The following is an 18,570-nucleotide window of genomic DNA, read 5'->3' as shown; positions in this document are numbered from 1 at the left end:
TATCAAAGTATACTTAATTTTTCTTATAACTGAAAATGAAAAATGTACATCAGAAAATACATCAAAGCAAAAATTTTACATGCTATTTGGAAGAAGAGATTATACAAGACTAAATAACCTAAGTCACGTTTTAAAAATTTCTTTCAGAGTTAATTCATCTTTATCTTAATAAAAAAATGTTCACTTGGATTCTGTTTACTCTGAAGGCCTGTCATTTAAAATTTCCATGACAGTAAAATTAGGCACTTCCCATGTATTAATGAATTCACTAATAAATGCTATTTGTAGTTTTTCATACATGGACTTATTTCCTGTTCATTACGGTGTACTGTACTTGGTCAATTCCATATAGGACAACTGGCTTATAAACCTATCCTCTCTTACCTATGTATCTATCTATCTATCTATACACATGTATACAATCACTCAGTCATTTATTATCTGCTTTGCTCATCTTTCTAGCAACAGGATAATACTGGCTGGGAATAAGGGGTGGTACTTTCTTACTACCACCACCAGATACCCAAATAAAATGATGTGGCTGAAGTGCAAGCCCAAACCGTGAAAAGCTGCTCCGGGGGTACAACACTTACTATCTATTTGTCATTCATGATTTAAAGGAATATTTTCCTAATTTTCCTTCCTTGTGAAGGAAAAGTTCACAGTTAATATTGACATACTTTCAACATGTTTTCACATTATAACACATAAAAACAGCCTAGATCAACTGCACACCACTGCTTTAAAGGTTATCACCCCTTAGTCCTACATCCAAGTCACCTTTACTTCAAGGACTGGAAACCTGAGACTTACACAACTTATCCAGAAATCAGTTATCTTGCAACATCAGGTAGCACAGTAGAGGGGAAAGGCAGCATGTTATGATCTGATGAATCCTGTGTCTGTCAGTCTTTAATTCTCATTTTTCTCATCGGAAATAATGGTATCTATGCATGAGATCACTGTCATGATCCAGTGAGGTTCAGTATTAAGTGACATAATGTACATTACCCAGAACAAAGCCTGGCACAAAGTAGGCACACAAATAAATGTTTCTCTCTTTTCCCCAACTCTCCAACATAGCTAAGAATTAGGGAAACAAGAAAAACTAACTCTAAAAAACTCAAGAAGGATACAATAACACCTATACTCCCATATTCATGACCTTTACTAACAGAAAAGTCACTCACTCAAGAGTCTTTTTACTATCTGCACAGACACATGTAGCAAACCTGAAGTGAGGATTAAGGTAAGATACACTGCACCAAGAAGTAAGGGTCAGACAGATGGCAGGAGTAAGACAAAAAACAAGAGCTTGGGACCCAGCTCAGAACCACAACAGTCCAGAACCATTCTGTGCAGAGGGCCAACAGTCCCACACCCTGTAATGTCTCCCAAGGCTGTCATGTGATGTATCACACTGCAGTAAGTGACATCCATCATGATGACTTTGGGTCATAAACCAGAAACTTATATTATATTCAGGCTTCTCCACTTGAGAAGACAGTGATATGGGTAATTCATTAATAGAAATATAGAAAATGGTCTAACTTTTACAGAAATTGTCAGTTGTAAAAGTTCAGTCATTTGGAAAATTCATTACGTGAAGGAATTCATCTCTCTGGAGATGATAAAAACAGATCAAGTGTGGACCTACTATACTTGGGAAATGTAGGCCTACTAGAAAAATTATTGGGAAAATTAATGCAGAAGAATAAAACAGCTCTATCTCAGAACGCTGATGGAACAGATTCTGGAAATCTGTGAATTTAACATTCATTTACCTTCAAACTCAGTTCTGTTTATACCAAATTAAGTAAATTAATATATTAAATATACTAATATTTTGAGTATACTAATATTCTGTCATAATCTCAACTGCTAGGTATTTAAAACTATTTAATAAGTGATTATGCTAGAATTGCTTATCTAAATCAGAAGAGAAAATGGGGACAATACACCTCCAGAAAAGCCATTCCCTTCATTCTTCTGTACGAAATTAAGAAATATTCAATTCCAGATGCTAAAGGCAATGATGAAAGCACATTCACTCAGCCTACAACATACATCCAGCCTGGCATATTCAAGGACTGCAAATAAAGACTAGGAAACAGCAAAAGGAGTCACAACTTGAAAGTTTCCAAATTTAGTGTGATTAGATGAAAATCAACGTAAAAGAGCCAGAGCTTTATTCCTCACAGCTGCACACACCTTCTTTTCAAACACACCTTTGCAACACTAGAAGACCTTTAGATGTAACCTACGTAAATGTTTACAGCAAGTTAGCAGGCCCTGGGCGCACCTATAGCTAAAGTGAGGGCAGTTCTCCTTTTTAATTGGACTAAAAATACTCGGACAATTTCTGGAGAATTTGATTGCTCCAGTATATACATTTGCTTCCAGGGTTAGGTCTGTAGGAGATTATGGATACATGTGGACCCACTGAGAGGGACATAAGAAATTACTAGGTCGCAGATACTCTATTAGCTTTTCTGAAATGTTCCCCCCTCCTAACAATTACTAAGATTTTGCATTCTAATAATGGGTAACCAAGAAGCAAGTCACTTTTTGTATTTACAAGTTGCATGCTTAAAGCATAAATGAATCACTTATTTTCATAACTGGAAACATTTAATAACACTTTCAAAATGATCAAATTAAATAAGTACCCATCTTCAAACTGATTCTACAATCTCGACTAGTATCATAAGTTATTTCAGGTCAGTAAACTGTTCCCCTCATCCTATATTGTAAAAACTGCCAATGATAAATCTGAAACAATAACATCCTTGCACTAACATAAGAAAGCAGATAAGATTCTCTCACAAGACACCTAATAGGCTAAATCTGGCTGGGTTCTTCAAGCAATTTAACACAAACATAAATCACTTAATTCCTTCTTACTCAAAAATAATCCCAAGATTATGAGACAGCTTTTGTCATCTGGCAAAAATGACACTCAATGAGACATGCCACATAAGCTGATAATCATTTAAGAATTTAGTTTCATTCACACAGATGGCCATGAGGGGAGACACCCCCCCTATGCGGCCCTATACGCCCACTGTGGACTGGAGGGCTGAGAAAGGGAGAAAAACCAGTTGCTGATGACACTGTAGAGATGCCTTAGCCAACCCTGAAGAGGTACAGTTATTTAAGCCAGGAAATTTCTTTCCTGTTCAGTCTCAGATAGCATTTGTTATTTGCATCTGATGTAATGCTGAATGACACTCAGTATGAATACTAAGTATTTCTAAGCTTGGACATGAAGAAAACTGCTGGTGGAGAGAAACAAGGAAGCTACGATGGGAATTTATTTGCAAAGTTGACAACTTCAGTTTGGGGCACTTGCATAATCAAGCTGATAAAGCCAGCTTTCTTAGACCTGTCCAAGGTCAAATTAGCACATATTTAAAGAACAGTGTTCTTAATCAATTTATTTATTTATTTATTTATTATCTTGTACAATTAGGGTCGAAGGTAGAAAATTGAGAAGAGTTGTGCTGGGATCTATCTTTGACTCAGTCAGACTTAGTTTTCCAGACTGCTCCCTGGTACCTGTGTTCAATTCCTACAGTTCTGGATCCTTATCTGACATTATCGTAGAAACTGCCCGTTTCACCCTTTGGTGTTGATGTCTTTGCCAAGTCCTTACGTGACGAATGACACCTCCATTCATTTCCTGGAAATCTTGACCCTTGCTGGTTTAAGGGCACTTGGTTCATTACTAAATCCCTCCAGCAACACAAGAATATGTTCCTTGACTATTAATGTGACCCAGAACTAATTTTTCATTCTGGCTGAACTTGGCTAGTCTTGCTACCATATCCCAACAAACAAAGCAAACTGAGGTTTTAAATAAGTTTTAATTTTATATCACATTTCTGAACATAACAGAAACTGTTCATTTAAAAACATGATTATATACCTGTGAATCTAAGGAAACACAAAATTCGTTTGTGCCCACTATTTTGGTCTAATTGAAACATTTTAAAAATTCTTTTTAAATACCTTAAATGCTCAATTACATTATTAATCTATTTTCCAAGTTTTAATCTCATAAGTTGGAAAAACCTTTTAAATAAAATGATACTGGAATTAATACTTTATATGAGAATCATTCATAATAAACTTAAAATGACAACATCATTAAGACATTCATCAACATTTTTTATTAAATTAAGGAGTAGTAGATATCTTTTTTTCAGAGTTGCCAGATTTTTGTTTAATTACAAATTCTTCCCCAAATGTCCATTTAATGTCACAATCTTGAGATTTTCCTTACCTGCTGTTCCAGTTTCATGACTTTTTTCTTCAGGTTTGCCATTTGACTTGAAAGCCCTTTGTTCATCCACCTCATCATCCCCCCACCATGATGGCTGCCCATATAATGGAGTACCACGGGGCATCGCAGAAATATCTGGAAAAGGTGAAAAAAAATCTGTCTAAAGCATATGAAACAGAAAAAAAAAATGGTTTTGCACAATGCTAGAATTGTCTGGCTAATTTATTAAATGAAAACAACATATAGTCTAGATAGTTGAAGAGTACTCTAAGTTGAAAAACTTAAGTTTTTGTGTCAGACCTTATTCAATGTTGGACATGACTAAATAAATGAAATTTTGCACTGGCTGATATCTAAGTAATGCACACTGCTGTAACCTAATAGCTTTTTGCTAAGGTGTACTCAGTGTTTTGGTATACAGAAATGGCTCATTAAGTAAGTCGAGATAAAAAAGACAAAAGTAAGTTTTGGTATGAATGACCATGATAAAGTTTTTTAAGCCTAGGGGGACTGTACAGTAACTAAATTTAACCTAGATGTTAACATGACTAGTAGATTTATATTTGAGCAAATTTGGTAATGCCTATTCTATTAATTTAAAAAAATTGTTTTTGTATGAATAGGATTATTTATGTAGAGCTGTTCCTGGAACATCATATATACAATAATAATTATGATGACATAATATCATTGGATATTTCCTTTTATTTTTTTAGATTTTTTATTGTTACTTTTAAATTTTTTTAACATTTATTTACTTTTGAGAGACAGAGAGAGACAGAACACGAGCAGGGGAGGGGCAGAGAGAGAGGGAGACACAAAATCCCAAGCAGGCTCCAAGCTCCGAGCTGTCAGCACAGAGCCTGAACTCACGAACCATGACATCATGACCTGAGCCAAAGCTGGACGCTCAACTAACTGAACCACCCAGGTGCCGCTGGATATTTCCTTTTAATTCACTTGTTATAATTCAAAAAAAGCAGACAAACATTAAATAAAAATATTGAAAACTATATTTATTTCTCTCAAATATTTAAATATATTAAACACACCTACATATAACTGTCATATATAATTATGTGTTATAAAATGCTTTCTAATGAAAGCGTTGGCTATATTAAAACCTACTCTAAAATTGTCATTATTACAAATTTATATGGACATGGCCAACTTTTTTAGAACAAAGGATGCAATTTCTTCATAACCACGTATAAATATGGTATTTTCAAACAGGTTAACTTACCCATGGCTTTTTCCTCAGACTTCAGTGCTTCTGTGGCTTTATGCTGCACCTCTGCTGATGTATCTGCTCCCTTTGAATCCAGGCTTTTGGCACACGCAGATTTTGATAACTCTGATTCTGAAGATTTTTGGGACAGCTGAAGCTGAATGGTAAACTTCTCATGCTATAAAACGTTTAAAAATGAAAGTGAAACATCCAGGAGTGAAATCGACCCTAGCAAATGGTGGATTTACAAAGGAAATAAGTAAAAAATGTTTACCTTTAGTGCTTCTTCAGGGACCCTCATTTCTCCTCGAACTACAGTGAAAAGATTTGTATGTAAACAAGGCTAAGGAAGAATATATTTCAAAATTGTGATAATCAAGCTTAAAATAATCAAAGATAATTTAGGAATTGTCCTATTTTCAATAGGTAATTACAACAGAAGTATCATATTCCCCTTAAGAGTTAAATGTTAAAATATGCTCATAACTGTGAGGACTTTACTTTTTAAATACCAGAGAAAAATCTTGGGGCACCTGGGTGGCTCAGTTGGTTAAGCATCTCACTTCAGCTCAGGTCATGATCTCATGGTGCGTGGGTTCGAGCCCCGCGTGGGGCTCTCTGCTGACAGCTTGGAGCCTGGAACCTGCTTTGGATTCTTTGTCTCCCTCTTTCTCTGCCCCTCCCCATTTGTGCCCTCCTTCTCTCTCTCTCTTTCAAAAATAAAGAAACATTAAAAAAAAATACATACTAGAGAAAAATCTTAAAATCTAGCAAATAATTCTAAACTTAATAACGGCCTTCAGGAAGTAAATAACTGGGTAATAAATCAGAGCACAAAGACATGTTCAGTTCTCACAAACAAACAATATGACTACAAAGAAGAAAAAGCACCTGGATCAAATTATATTAATACTTAATCACAAAAATGTAAAAGGAAGTATGTCATCAGTGATTATCCAACAGCAAATCCTGAAAGAATTCGATTACTCAGACTTCACAAGCATTGATAAAAATGAAGCTCACTCTGAAAGTGCAAAAGAAATTCTATAATTAGGGTCCTTACAACAACCACAATCACCCCTTTCCTCCAGACATTGCAATCAGGGTCATATCACACTGACAAACAACCGATTCTATACAATTAGAACCAAATGCTAGAAATAATGGGTGCTTTCATTATTATGCCAAAAAGAACAATGCCTCTGTATATTAAAAAACATCTTTCACTAAACAGTAGAGGTCACATTTCCCACCATTACTTAACCCTGTACTGAAAGGACTTTTATAACCATGTACTAAATTCTATTATCCTTTACCAATTCATAGCACCCTATGACTTCAAGGCTAGAAAGCTGTAATTATCACAAATGATTGGGGTAAAAATAGTTCCCATGCATAAGGAGCAGTAAACTTGCAAATGAGTTTTTAACTTCTATTTCTGTTCATTAAAATGATAAAAATTCAGAATTTTTTGGAATTGTAAAGAGCTTTAGGGACTATCCTGTTTAATTCCTGTTTAATATCTCATCCTTCTCTTCTATACATAGGGAACTTGAGGAATGGAAGGGCAAAACCTAAGACGAGAATCTTGTCAGCTGAAACCCAGTCCAGGGTTCCTGTAGCTGTGAAATATTAGAATTTTCCTTTTTTGTTATATGTATATGCTGATACATATTTGCTGACATATATGAAAATAAGTATTTCATAATTAGTAATTTCATACTTAATGAAAAATAAAAGTCCAGTAACTTTGTTTTATACCCAAGAAATGCATGAACAGCTGGAGAAGATTCACAGCATTTGCATACTTCCAATGGAAAACACAGTGTCTCAAAAAAACAGAAAGCCATTTCCATTTTTTCAATGGGAAACACCAATGATTTTAGCCTGCTCTGGGGGTTTTCCCGTGCTCCATTCAAGTTTATTGCTGAGGGAGTTCCAGGCTGTCCCCTAAGGCTAGTGTGGGGTCTTATGTTTACACTGAAGACTCCTTGAAGATCTGGGAAAACTTGAGAGAGCCCACCCTTCTTGGGGTCAAACACTTCATCTTTCAAAAAGTTTCATGTGTGTGAAACCAAAGATTTCAAGGATCCTCTTGTTTGGGTCATGAGTTCACCTGAGAACACCGGTCTGGCTGGGAGATTCTGAGACTGCCCTAATTCCAGCTTAGCTACCTTCTTCCTAATGTAACTTCCTAAGTTATAAAAAGTTTAAAATCCTACTTATTAAAAATTGTATCTGTTAGGTTATTTCCCTGTTTCTTTACATCGGGCTGTGATTGCGATTTTACATCTTCCCTATGCTCAGTTTATTCAAGAAATGTTTATTGGGGCACCAGGTGGCTCAGTAGGTTAAGTGCCTGACTTCAGCTCAGGTCATGATCTCCTGGTTCGTGGGTTTGAGCTCAGCATCTGGCGCCACAATTACAGTGTGGAGCCTGCTTGGGATTCTCTCTTTCTCTCTCTCTCTGCCCCTCCCCGACTTGTGCTCCCTTCAGGGAGCTGTCTCTAAATAAATAAACTTAAAAAAAAAAAATGTTTATCTACAAGTGGGGTCAAAGAAACTCATCTGCATACTAGTAATGCATTCAAAAACATCTTATCTAAATGTTATCTCTTATCTAGATAATCTTAGCTAGATAAAACATCTTATCTAAATGACAATTAAAGCTAACTAAAAGGAGGGCAACATTTTGAACAGTTTTAGTTACTCCTAGGGCCTTAAAACAACAGGTGTCAGTGTGAACATGCATCTCAAAAATCATTTTAAAAATTAATTTAAGTTGCTTCACTCGGGAGATACCAAACACTTACAGAAGAAATCAAATATTATATATGAGTTTTTGTTGCTTGGTACAAGGTTTCCAGTGTTAAGGTTTCAAAAGATGCTGTATTTTCAAACTGTTTAATGGGCATTAATACAATATTCTCTGAAAAACTGTATTACTAAAAAGAATGTGACTTTCATGGTGTTGAAGACACTGGATGCCACAACAAATGAGAATACTTGAATTATTTTACACAATGAAAAATACATTCTTTTTCTAAAATTTATGTGTCTTATATGTGTGATTTAAAATACATATATAGTAAGACTACCCTTAAAAATTTTCCTTAAAGTTAGCCAAAAACTTGTCTGTTTGGATCTTCTCCTTAGAAATATGGGAAATTTAGGGGCACCTGGGAGGCTCAGTCGGTTAGGTGTTCAACTTTGGCTGAGGTCGTTATCTCACTGTTTGTGGGTTCTAGTCCCATGTCGGGCTCTGGGCTGACAGCTCGGGGCCTGGAGCCTGCTTTGGATTCTGTGTCTCCCTCTCTCTCAAAAATAAATAAACATTAAAAAAAACCAAAACATTGTTTTAAAGAAATGTGGGAAATTTAGGGGTGCCTGCATGGCTCAGTTGGTTAAGCACCCAACCCTTGATTTCAGCTCAGGACATTATCTCCCAGTTTGTGAGTTCAGGCCCCCCATCAGGCTCTGTGATGAAAGTTTGGAGTCTGCTTGGTATTCTCTCTCTCCCTCTCTCTGCCCCTCCTCTGCTCGTGTTCTCTCTCTCCCTCTCAAAATAAATAAATAAACATTAAAAAAATATATATGGGAAATTTGTTTGACTACATTCATAATATAATACACAATTACGCTAAAATAGATTGCACATTGTATTAACAAGGCAGGTCCTAGAAGATGCCAAAGTTAAAAAAAAAAAAAAAAGTTCATAGCAGAAAACCTTCCAAGGGTAAAATTTTATTTCTTTAAGCAAACTTTCTACTAGCTTAAGTTTGTCTTTATCTTCAGAAAGATGTATCGTTTTGTTCTGGCAGATCAATTCCTTTGTCCAGCTTTTAGAAAACCTTGTTTTAAAACAACTCCTTTAAACTTTTCTTCTATGACTTTATTCCATATCTAATAGCTCATGTCAATTTCTTAAATTTAGCTCTCTCAAACTTTGGAAACATCCTCCATTTTTGAAATCTGGAAAGTGTGTTCATGCTTTGTTGTGGACATCAATCACATTAATCGGGAAGAACCCTAACTTCTCTAAATGAAGAGTCTTTGATTTTTAGTTATGTTTATCCCCTTCCCGATCATTTTAGCAGCCATGATCTGGACCCAAACACACAATGCCATAGGTAATGTTCCAATTATAGATAAATCATCATCTTAAAAGCCACAACAATGATTTTCACCTTGTTTCTAATACAATTAATCCAATCGTTTTGTGGACATTATAGGAATAGACAACTACTTTGGGAAAAAGCAGCCCATTAAAAAAATTAAGGTACTAGGTTCTTATAATAACCCTGAGATGACTGAGATGGTAAGGATTTTGAGATTTATGGTATTTAAGTAATGTTTAAATCATTTTCCACTAAACATGGAAACCATATCATATTCTGATATTCCTTCTAGTTCACCAGTGATTCCATCTTTTTTTCTTTTTAATGTTTATTTTTGAGACAGAGATAGAGTGCGAGCAGACACAGAGAGAGGGAGACACAGATCTGAAGCAGGCTCCAGGCTCTGAGCTGTCAGCACAGAGCCTGACGTGGGGCTTGAACTCATGAACCATGAGATCACGACCTGAGCCAAAGTCGGATGCTTAACTGACAGCCACCTAGGCACCCCTGCATCTTAATCTTTTTTAGACTGGTTCCTTATCTCTCCCACCTCTTAATACTGGTATAGAATAGGTTTCAGTTCTTGGATCTCTAACCAATCTATATACACTACTATATATTAACTACTACTTTTCCAGACACATGAAAGCTGAAAGAATTCATCACTAGCAAAACCATACTGCAAGAAATGTTAAAGGAAGCCCTGAGCAGAAAGAAAATGATATCAGATGAGAAGAACAGATCTATAAAGAGGAGCGAAGAGCATGAGAAATGATAGTTACACTGGTTTAAGCTATAAGAGTACAATGGGCATAAAGATATAATATTTTTATTTCAATCTCATTAAAAGATAATTGACCTTCCACTTGTAATAATGTAGTATGGAGTTTGTAACATCTAAGAATAGAGTTTGACAATCATAGCACAAAGGTCAGTACAGAAGAAATGAAAGTATACTACTGTAAGGTTCTTATACTGTATGTGAATTGGTATAATATTGCTTGAAGATACAACTTAAAGAAGTAACTACAAATCTTGAAGCAACCAATCAAATAAAAAAGTTATAGTTAATAAGCCAATAAAAGACATAAAATGGCATCATACAAAATGTTCAAAAAATCCAAAATAAATTAGAGGAAAAAGAAAACTGATGGCACAAATAGAACAAATATCAAGATGATATTTGAGGTAAACCTAATTACATCAATAATCACACTGAATGTGAACGACCTAAATCCCCTAATTAAGGCAGAAATGATCAGATTGAATAAAAAAAATACCAACTGTATGATGCCTACTTTAAATGTAAAGATACAAATAGGTTAAAGCAAAAGAATATAAAAAAGAATAGAAAAGATGTTCCTTGCTAACGGCAATCCAAAGAAAGAAAGGAAAGAAAGAAGAAAGAGAAAGCTGGAACAACTAAATCAATGTCAAAACAAACTATATTTTAGAGCAAAGAACATTGTCTTGAATAGAGCAGGTCTTTTTCTTTTATTTTTTTTTTTAAGTTTATTTATTTATTTTGAGGGAGAGTGAAAGTGTGAGCTGGGGAGGGGTAGAAAGAGAAGGAGCCAGAGAATCCCAAGCAGACTCCAAGCCCAGCACAAAGCCCTACTTGTGGCTTGATCTCATGACTGCGAGATCAAGACTTGAGCTGATATCAAGAGTTGAACACTCAACCCACTGAGCCACCTAGGTGCCCCCAGCAGGTCAATTTATAATAATTAATGGGATCAATTCATCAAGAAGATATTTTAATCCTAAATGTTTATGTACCTAATAACCAGGTTTCGAATTATATGAAGAAAAACTACTGCAAGGAGAAATAAGCAAATCCGTAATTATAGCCTAAGATTTCAATATTGATGTCTCAATTAACAGAACAAGTAGATAATCATTCGGTAAAACATAGAAGGTGTGAACCAAATTGGCCTGACATTAATAGAACACTTCACCCAAACAACAGAAATGCACATTCTTTTCAAGTACATATGGAAAACTTACCAGGAGAGATAAATTAGGTATATTCTGGGCCACAGGACAAGTCTCAATAAATTTAAAACGATTTGAGACATACAAAGTATGTTCTCTCATCAGCATGGAATTAAATTAGAAATTAATAACAGAAAGTCTCTGGGAAAATCTCCAAATTACTTAGAAACTAACAAACTTATTCAAAATTATTTGAATAACCAGTACTCAAAAATCAAGAGAAATCAGAAAGTATTTTGAACAGTAGAGAAGTACTTAGGAGAAAATTTATAGAACTAAAAGCCTATATTAAAAAAAAGGTCTCAAACGAATAACCTCAGTTTTTATCTAGGAAAAAGAAATTAATAAGATACAAATCAAAGAGAAAATAGAGGAAACTCAGTTAAACCAAAAGCTTGTTTTTCTCAGAAGATTCTTCCCATTTTCTCCATGAAATTCACTCTACCCACAGAATTCTGTCAGTTAATGGTGACTCTACTTTTCCAACTGCTGAGATCAAGTGCCAAATCTTGGACTTTCTTTCATTCTACTTCCAATCTAATCAGGAATATTACTGGCTTCCTCTTCAAGATGCACCCATAATCTGATTCCTCACCACCTCCTCTTTCACCACCCTGCTGTAAACCTCTGACTCACTTGGGGCTACTACACAGCCTCCTAACTTACCTCCCTCTTTTCACCGAGGCCCACTTCCATCCTTAGTCTTCTTGAACAAGAATAGCCACAGGATGTTTCTAAGTAAGTCAATATCATGTCACTCTTCTGGTCAAACCCCTGTAAATGGCTCCCCATTCCACTTAGAATAGAAGTCAAAATTCTTGCAATGGTCTGTTAGGGCTGATGTGCACCCCGCTCCCATACCCCATCTTCCTACTCTTTACTGGTCCCAACCACAATGACTTTTGAAGGCTGTTCTTCAAACATGCCAAACATGTTGCTGCTTCAAGTCCTTTGTATTTAACTCTTCTATCTTCCTGAAGAGCAATTTCCCCTGATATCCATATGGCCAGCTTCTTTACTTTCTCCTTATCTTTGCTCCACTGTGGGCTCCATGAATATCCTTTTTTAAAATTACAACCTCCCACTCACCACCACGAGCTCTCTGGATCCCCCAGTTACACTTTTTCTCCATAGAACTTATCATCCTCTACTATTCTTTTTTTGTGTGCTGTCAGCTTCCTTCAACCCCATTAGAGTATAATCGCCAGGAGGACACGTATGATCGCCAAGAGGACAGAGTGGTCTGTTTCTTTCACTTTCGTGTCCCCAGACCATGGGGACAAGGATCTCCCAGCACACAGGAGATACACACATTTAATAACTGTGAAGTGAATAACCTTAGGCTTGCATATCTGCTAAAGTTTGGCCACTTGGACACTTAAGAGCTCCTTTTTGATTACTGCAGGGATTATTATCCCTCATGAGTTTATAGTCATTTCTTAAACTTGGATATTTCTTCCACTACTGGCTTTTCCAAATCACTTAATTTCTTTAATTAGAAAAGCGCTTGTGGCAGATAAATTTTGTGTCTTCAGTTCTATCTCAATTCATGGTAAGATGTTCCTTCTATTACTGTGACATTGTAATAAAGAGTTTTCCACTCCAAAGAAGAGGAGTTCGTAAACTGGCTAACTATTAAGCTTAATTTTAATAAAAATAAAGCACAATTATTTCAGCCAAATATAAAACAGGTAAATGTAACATATAAAATTTGTTTTAAAAATTTCATCCTAATGTTCATTTATGTATAGTTTTCAAAAATCATAAGCAATAGGAGATGCTATTTTAAAATAATAAAATTTACTGAGCCTACTCTGAAGATTTGGATAACAGTTCTGGTTCAACAACGATTCGTAACACGAAGAAAGTCCTTTGGAACCAACAAAACATTTGTCCCAGCAACTCCTACTGCTGACTATTATGAGCTGGTATATAAAAAAGGAAGTATTAGTTCACTACTAAGAAATCACTACACAAATTGTAAAAGTGGAAGTTATTTCTCAGCAGTTGTTTTCTTTCCTTTTTTTTAATGTTTATTTGAGAGAGAGAGGGAGAGAGCGAGCGAGCGAGGGAGGGGCAAAGAGAGAAAAAACAGGCTCCAGGAGAATCTGAAACAGGCTCCAGGCTCGGAGCTGTCAGCACAGAGCCTGACATGGGGCTCAAACTCACAAGCTGTGAGATCATGACCCGAGCTGAAGTCAGGCGCTCAACCGCAGACTGAGCCACCCAGGAGCCCCTCAACAGTTTTCTCTTGATTTAAAAGTCAAAGTAAACATTATAGAGTTTTATTGAAACTCAGATTTTCTATTTTCTCATGTTTTGAATCAGATTAAGGAGGTATTTAAATTCAAAATATATTTATTTGCATTTATTGTTTGATGAAACTTTTTATGCTGGTGGAAAATGGTCCATGGATCAAGGCTTTAATGTTAATTCTTAATCATTTTATGTGATTCATATTCTTAAAAGGATTTAAAACATACAACTCATAAATACTAAGATTCAACGGTTTCACTTTTCAATGTTCCTTTGCTGTACAAGTATAAAGTTCATATGATGTGCTAAAAACTATTTTTCATAAATTTTAAGTTAAATCTAAGAAAAAAAAAACTGGTTATGCTTTAAGAACAATTTTAAAGTGTTAGTACATTTATTTTATCTATGCATCAACTCCAGGTAGCTGAGACTACATTTGCTATAGTATAGTGATAAAAGTCCATCTGACTTGCCAATGTTTAATATATTCTTCAATATTAAAATCCAGATAAATGTATTAACTGAAAAATGAAAACTCAAGAAAAACATTCAGCATAAAGTGGAATATGTATATTTTAATTAAATAAAGTAAGTCCCCTTTATTTCAAAGCTTTTTGCCTTATATGAATAGAAATGCTTTATTCTTCTTCACTAGTGGTGTTTACTATACCCTAAGGAGGACAAAGTCATGTCCCCACTCACTTCTTAGAATCCTATTTTGTTACTCACTTATTTACTTATTAAAAGATTTTATTTTTAAGTAATCTCTACAACCAACGTGGGGCTCAAGCTCTGAGATCAAGAGTCGCATGCTCTACTGAATGAGCCAGCCAGGCGCCCCTAGAATCCTATTTTTAACGAAAGAATTTTAAATACACACTAACTGTATAATGAACTGAGCCAGGGAGTATGGGTCTCAGAAGATATAGGATACTGAAAAATCTGAGTTAAATAAGTGATAGAGACAGAATTCTTAAAACAGAGTAAAAGTACTAATGGGAAAAAAAGGTAGGGATAAGTTCTCACACTCCTCCCGGGACACTGATCTGTGCCATGCTCATCCAAACAACAACAAAATCCCTGGGCTGGGCTAATATTAAACAGTCCTTTGTCCTCTCCTTGTTACATTCTCTGATACCCAAATTACACATGTAAATACCACTGCTGAAACTATAGGGATGGGGGAAAAGCTGAGTCCATCAACTTTTCTAGGATTATTTTTAGGAATAGGCATAACAACCAGAAAATATACGTATTATTTTTAAACATGTATTTTAGTATGGGAGGGCAAAGAGACTTCTAGCATGCCTTTACTGAAAATTCTTAGATCAAGAAATGTTAATGTACATCAGAAAAGCTTTATGAATAAATTCAATAAATGCACAAAATCATATAAGGATATCATATCCAAATCTCAGCTTATCTTCAAGTTTCAAGGTGATATAAGTCTGTTCTGGAATCCTTACATCATTCACAAAAGTCTACAAAGAGAGAAAAAGATCTTAGGTTATATATGAAGTATTAATTATTACATTTCAGACAAACAAACACTCAAACCTTATACTTAAAAATACATTAGCTATGGTGGCTAACACAGCTTGTGTATTACAAAATGTGCCATGCATCTTATAGGCTGATAAATGATTTTCATACTAAGTCTTTTATGGCTGTACCTCCTCTAAGTCCATCATACTGCCAAGACAAATACAGGCATTTAAAAATGATGCTAAGAAAAGCTCCTAATGTGAAGCTGGCAAATTGTAAAATACTTAACTTTTGATATATCATCAAGATGCAGGGGACTCAATTTTAGCTTTTTTCAGACAATTCTAATTATTTGTGAGGTCTGATGTTTCATTTCATTACTTTTTAAAAAAATTTCTTTATTTTGAGAGAGAGCTCGAGCGAGTGGGGGAGGGGCAGAGAGAGAGAGAGAATCCCAATCAGTAGCTTGATGCAGGGCTCGAACTCAAAACAGTGGGATCATGACCTGAACCAAAACCAAGAGTCAGATGCTCAACTGACTGAGCCACCCAGGTGCCCCTATTCCATTTTTTAAAGTAAATTTTCTTTTTGTTCTTTAGAAGAGTTCTAAGAATAAAAGTAATGAAATACTGGGACACCTGGTGGCTCAGCCAGTTGAGCGTCTAACTCCTGGTTTCAGTTCTGGTCGTGATCTCACAGTTCATGGGTTCAAGCCCCGCATTGGTCTCTGGACCTGCTTGAGATTCTCTCTCTCTCCCTCTTTCCTCTCTAACCCTTCCCCTGCTCACAAGCACATGCCCTCTCCTCTCTCTCTCTCTCAAAATAAAGAAATAAACTTAAAAAAAAAAGGAATAAAACTGCTATTCTATTTCACAATTGCCATATGAGTCTTTTAGACCTTTTTATGACTCTAAGATACATTATGGGATCTTACTGATCTTATTTTTCCTTTTTTTTTTTTGAAACACTGTGCTATTTCACATCATTATTTTATCATTACTCATCAATTATTTCTAACTATGCTGAAAATGACCAACGTAATAAGAAAACAGAAGAAAATGGAATTGCCCAGAACATTGCTATCCAACAGAAATATAGTGCAAGCCCCAAATGCAAGCCAAACATATATTATTAAATTTTCCAGTAGGTGCATTAAAAAAGTTAATGTAAAAGGTGAGATTAATTTTAATGCTATATTTTAACCCAACCTATATATCCAAAATAGTACCATTTCAACAAATAATTAAATATTTTTCAATAAGAACTTGACCAATTCTGTATTTCACGTTTTCACAGCATTCTTGCATCTTTTGATGTTTTCCAACACTTATTTGATTTAGTTTCTAAGTGGATAAATGCCCAAGGCAGGTATCTATCAGGTAACTAGAAGCAAAGATGATGTAAAAAGAAATAAATTAACCTTCTGTTAACAAATCTAAAACTGAGAAATGTTTTGCAATAATAGAAGAAAGCTATCATCTTAATAAAACTATAAGCTATCAAAGTCTTAAAAATAATGCATTTTGACAATACAATGCAAGAAGAACTAGAAATAATGATAAGCTAGAACCAGCTGGATATGTACTTGAAATTTGAAAAGCAACATTTACAAAACGGATATATATCCCAGGTCTCCCTTGACAACTGATGAACAATACCCATTTTGTGTATTATGTACCTTTCAAAACCAGAAAAATATGAAATAAAAATATGAGCTTGTCATGACTAATTTTTACTTAAAATTTCAAGTTGTTTTTCATTATCCTTTTATCCTTACTTCCGCAAATTATTTGTAAAAAGACAAAGAGTCAACTAGACACAGATGGCAAATGGTGATGACTATTTTTCCTGGCACGTTGGAAGTTAAATTGGAATTTGCTAGATTCACAGAACACAGAACAATGTTATACTTAACTGCTCAGAATGCAGATATCATATAAATACCCAAGTTTTCCTCTGGTAGGCTGAAACTTTAAAAATTACTTTTTTCCTAGTGAATTCCATTTTTTTAAATCTTCTATTTTATTGGATTTGAGATGGCCATAATACCTTATCTGGTAAAGCTCCCTCCATGGTGAGGAAGTTCAGAAGGGTCCTAAGTGACATACAGTAAAATATTACAGGAAATTACGGGATTACGGTCATATGCTCAAATTCCTATGCACGACTAGCACTTTGTAATAGGTCACAGAATACCAATTTATAAATCTATAGAAAAAAATAGAAGTTATAGTCTTAATTTCAAGCACAGATATATGAAGATAGTGGCATACTGCTAAAACTTGAGATCACACCTTAGTATGATGCATGAGTAATCCTAGAAAATAAGCTTCCAACAACCTTCACACAGAAAGATTAAAATGTTAATATAAAGAAAATTTTGAATACAGGCATTTATAAGCTTTAATTTCATGTTCATTTCCAAAATGAACATTTTACAGTGTTTTAAAAGTTACACCCTGAGGTAGGCACCTGGGTGGCTCATTCAGTTAAGTGTCTGACTTTGGCTCAGGTCATGATCTCATGGTTCGTGAGTTCAAGTCCCACGTAGGGCTCTGTGCTGACAGCTTGGAGCCTGCTTCAGATTCTGTGTCTCCCTCTCTCTCTGCCCCTCCCCCACTCACGTTCTCTCTGTCTCCCTCAAAAATGAACATTAAAAAAAAAAGTTAAACCTGGAGTTTTCCAAAATATTCTATGTAGAGTTACAAAACAGAAGAGCTTTTTCAAATGATGGAAAAGAAAAGAATAAAAGAAAACATTAATTCACTGATGTTTAGTATGCAGAAGACAAGCAATTAGATACTTGATGTACAAGGAATGCCACACTTCTAAGCCAGTTTTACTTAAAATTGTTTCAACTTAAACCATTTTACTCAAAAGGCTTAACATGACCAATCAGATCCACGCAAAGCTTAAGACAGCTCAATTCTCTTAATTATTAAGCACCTACTGTGTGTTTAACATACATACTAGGTAGGTACTTGCAGAACAAGAAACATACAATTTTAATATGATGGCATTTATGACGGAAATATTCCCTAAGGTCTAAGAAGGCTTAGGAAATATGAGCCAAACGCAAAGTTTCAGCTTACAAAAATGCAAGTGAAAACATCTGAAGGGAAAAAGTCTCCTGAAGGTCTGAAATTACGCAAGGAGGAGAGAAAATTTCAAAGAGCAACAGGCAAAAAAAAAAAAAAAAAAAA

At 35.2% G+C, this 18,570-nt stretch overlaps 1 protein-coding gene and 1 long non-coding RNA gene across 15 annotated transcripts in view; one reads left to right on the top strand and one right to left on the bottom strand.

The window, feature by feature from the left end:
• The window catches only part of CEP170 (centrosomal protein 170), a 124,630-nt gene that overhangs the window by 52,786 nt on the left and 53,274 nt on the right, over positions 1–18,570 (bottom strand). For all 14 annotated transcript variants that reach the window (XM_049633833.1, XM_049633822.1, XM_049633826.1 and 11 more), the window contains exons 4-7: positions 15,285–15,363; positions 5,788–5,846; positions 5,529–5,691; positions 4,286–4,420 (exon numbers count right to left, since the gene is read on the bottom strand). In XM_049633833.1, coding sequence (XP_049489790.1) covers positions 4,286–4,420; positions 5,529–5,691; positions 5,788–5,846; positions 15,285–15,363 — 436 coding nt within the window. The remainder of the gene's footprint in view (positions 1–4,285; positions 4,421–5,528; positions 5,692–5,787; positions 5,847–15,284; positions 15,364–18,570) is intronic.
• Positions 1–18,570, top strand: part of LOC125925092 (uncharacterized) — a 187,511-nt gene that overhangs the window by 151,144 nt on the left and 17,797 nt on the right. The window lies entirely within an intron of this gene.

The sequence above is a fragment of the Panthera uncia genome, chromosome F1 (assembly GCF_023721935.1).
Source record: "Panthera uncia isolate 11264 chromosome F1, Puncia_PCG_1.0, whole genome shotgun sequence".
Classification (NCBI taxonomy): domain Eukaryota; kingdom Metazoa; phylum Chordata; class Mammalia; order Carnivora; family Felidae; genus Panthera; species Panthera uncia.
The sequence above is the reverse complement of the archived record's forward strand: the minus strand, read 5'-3'. Positions and strand labels throughout refer to the sequence as shown.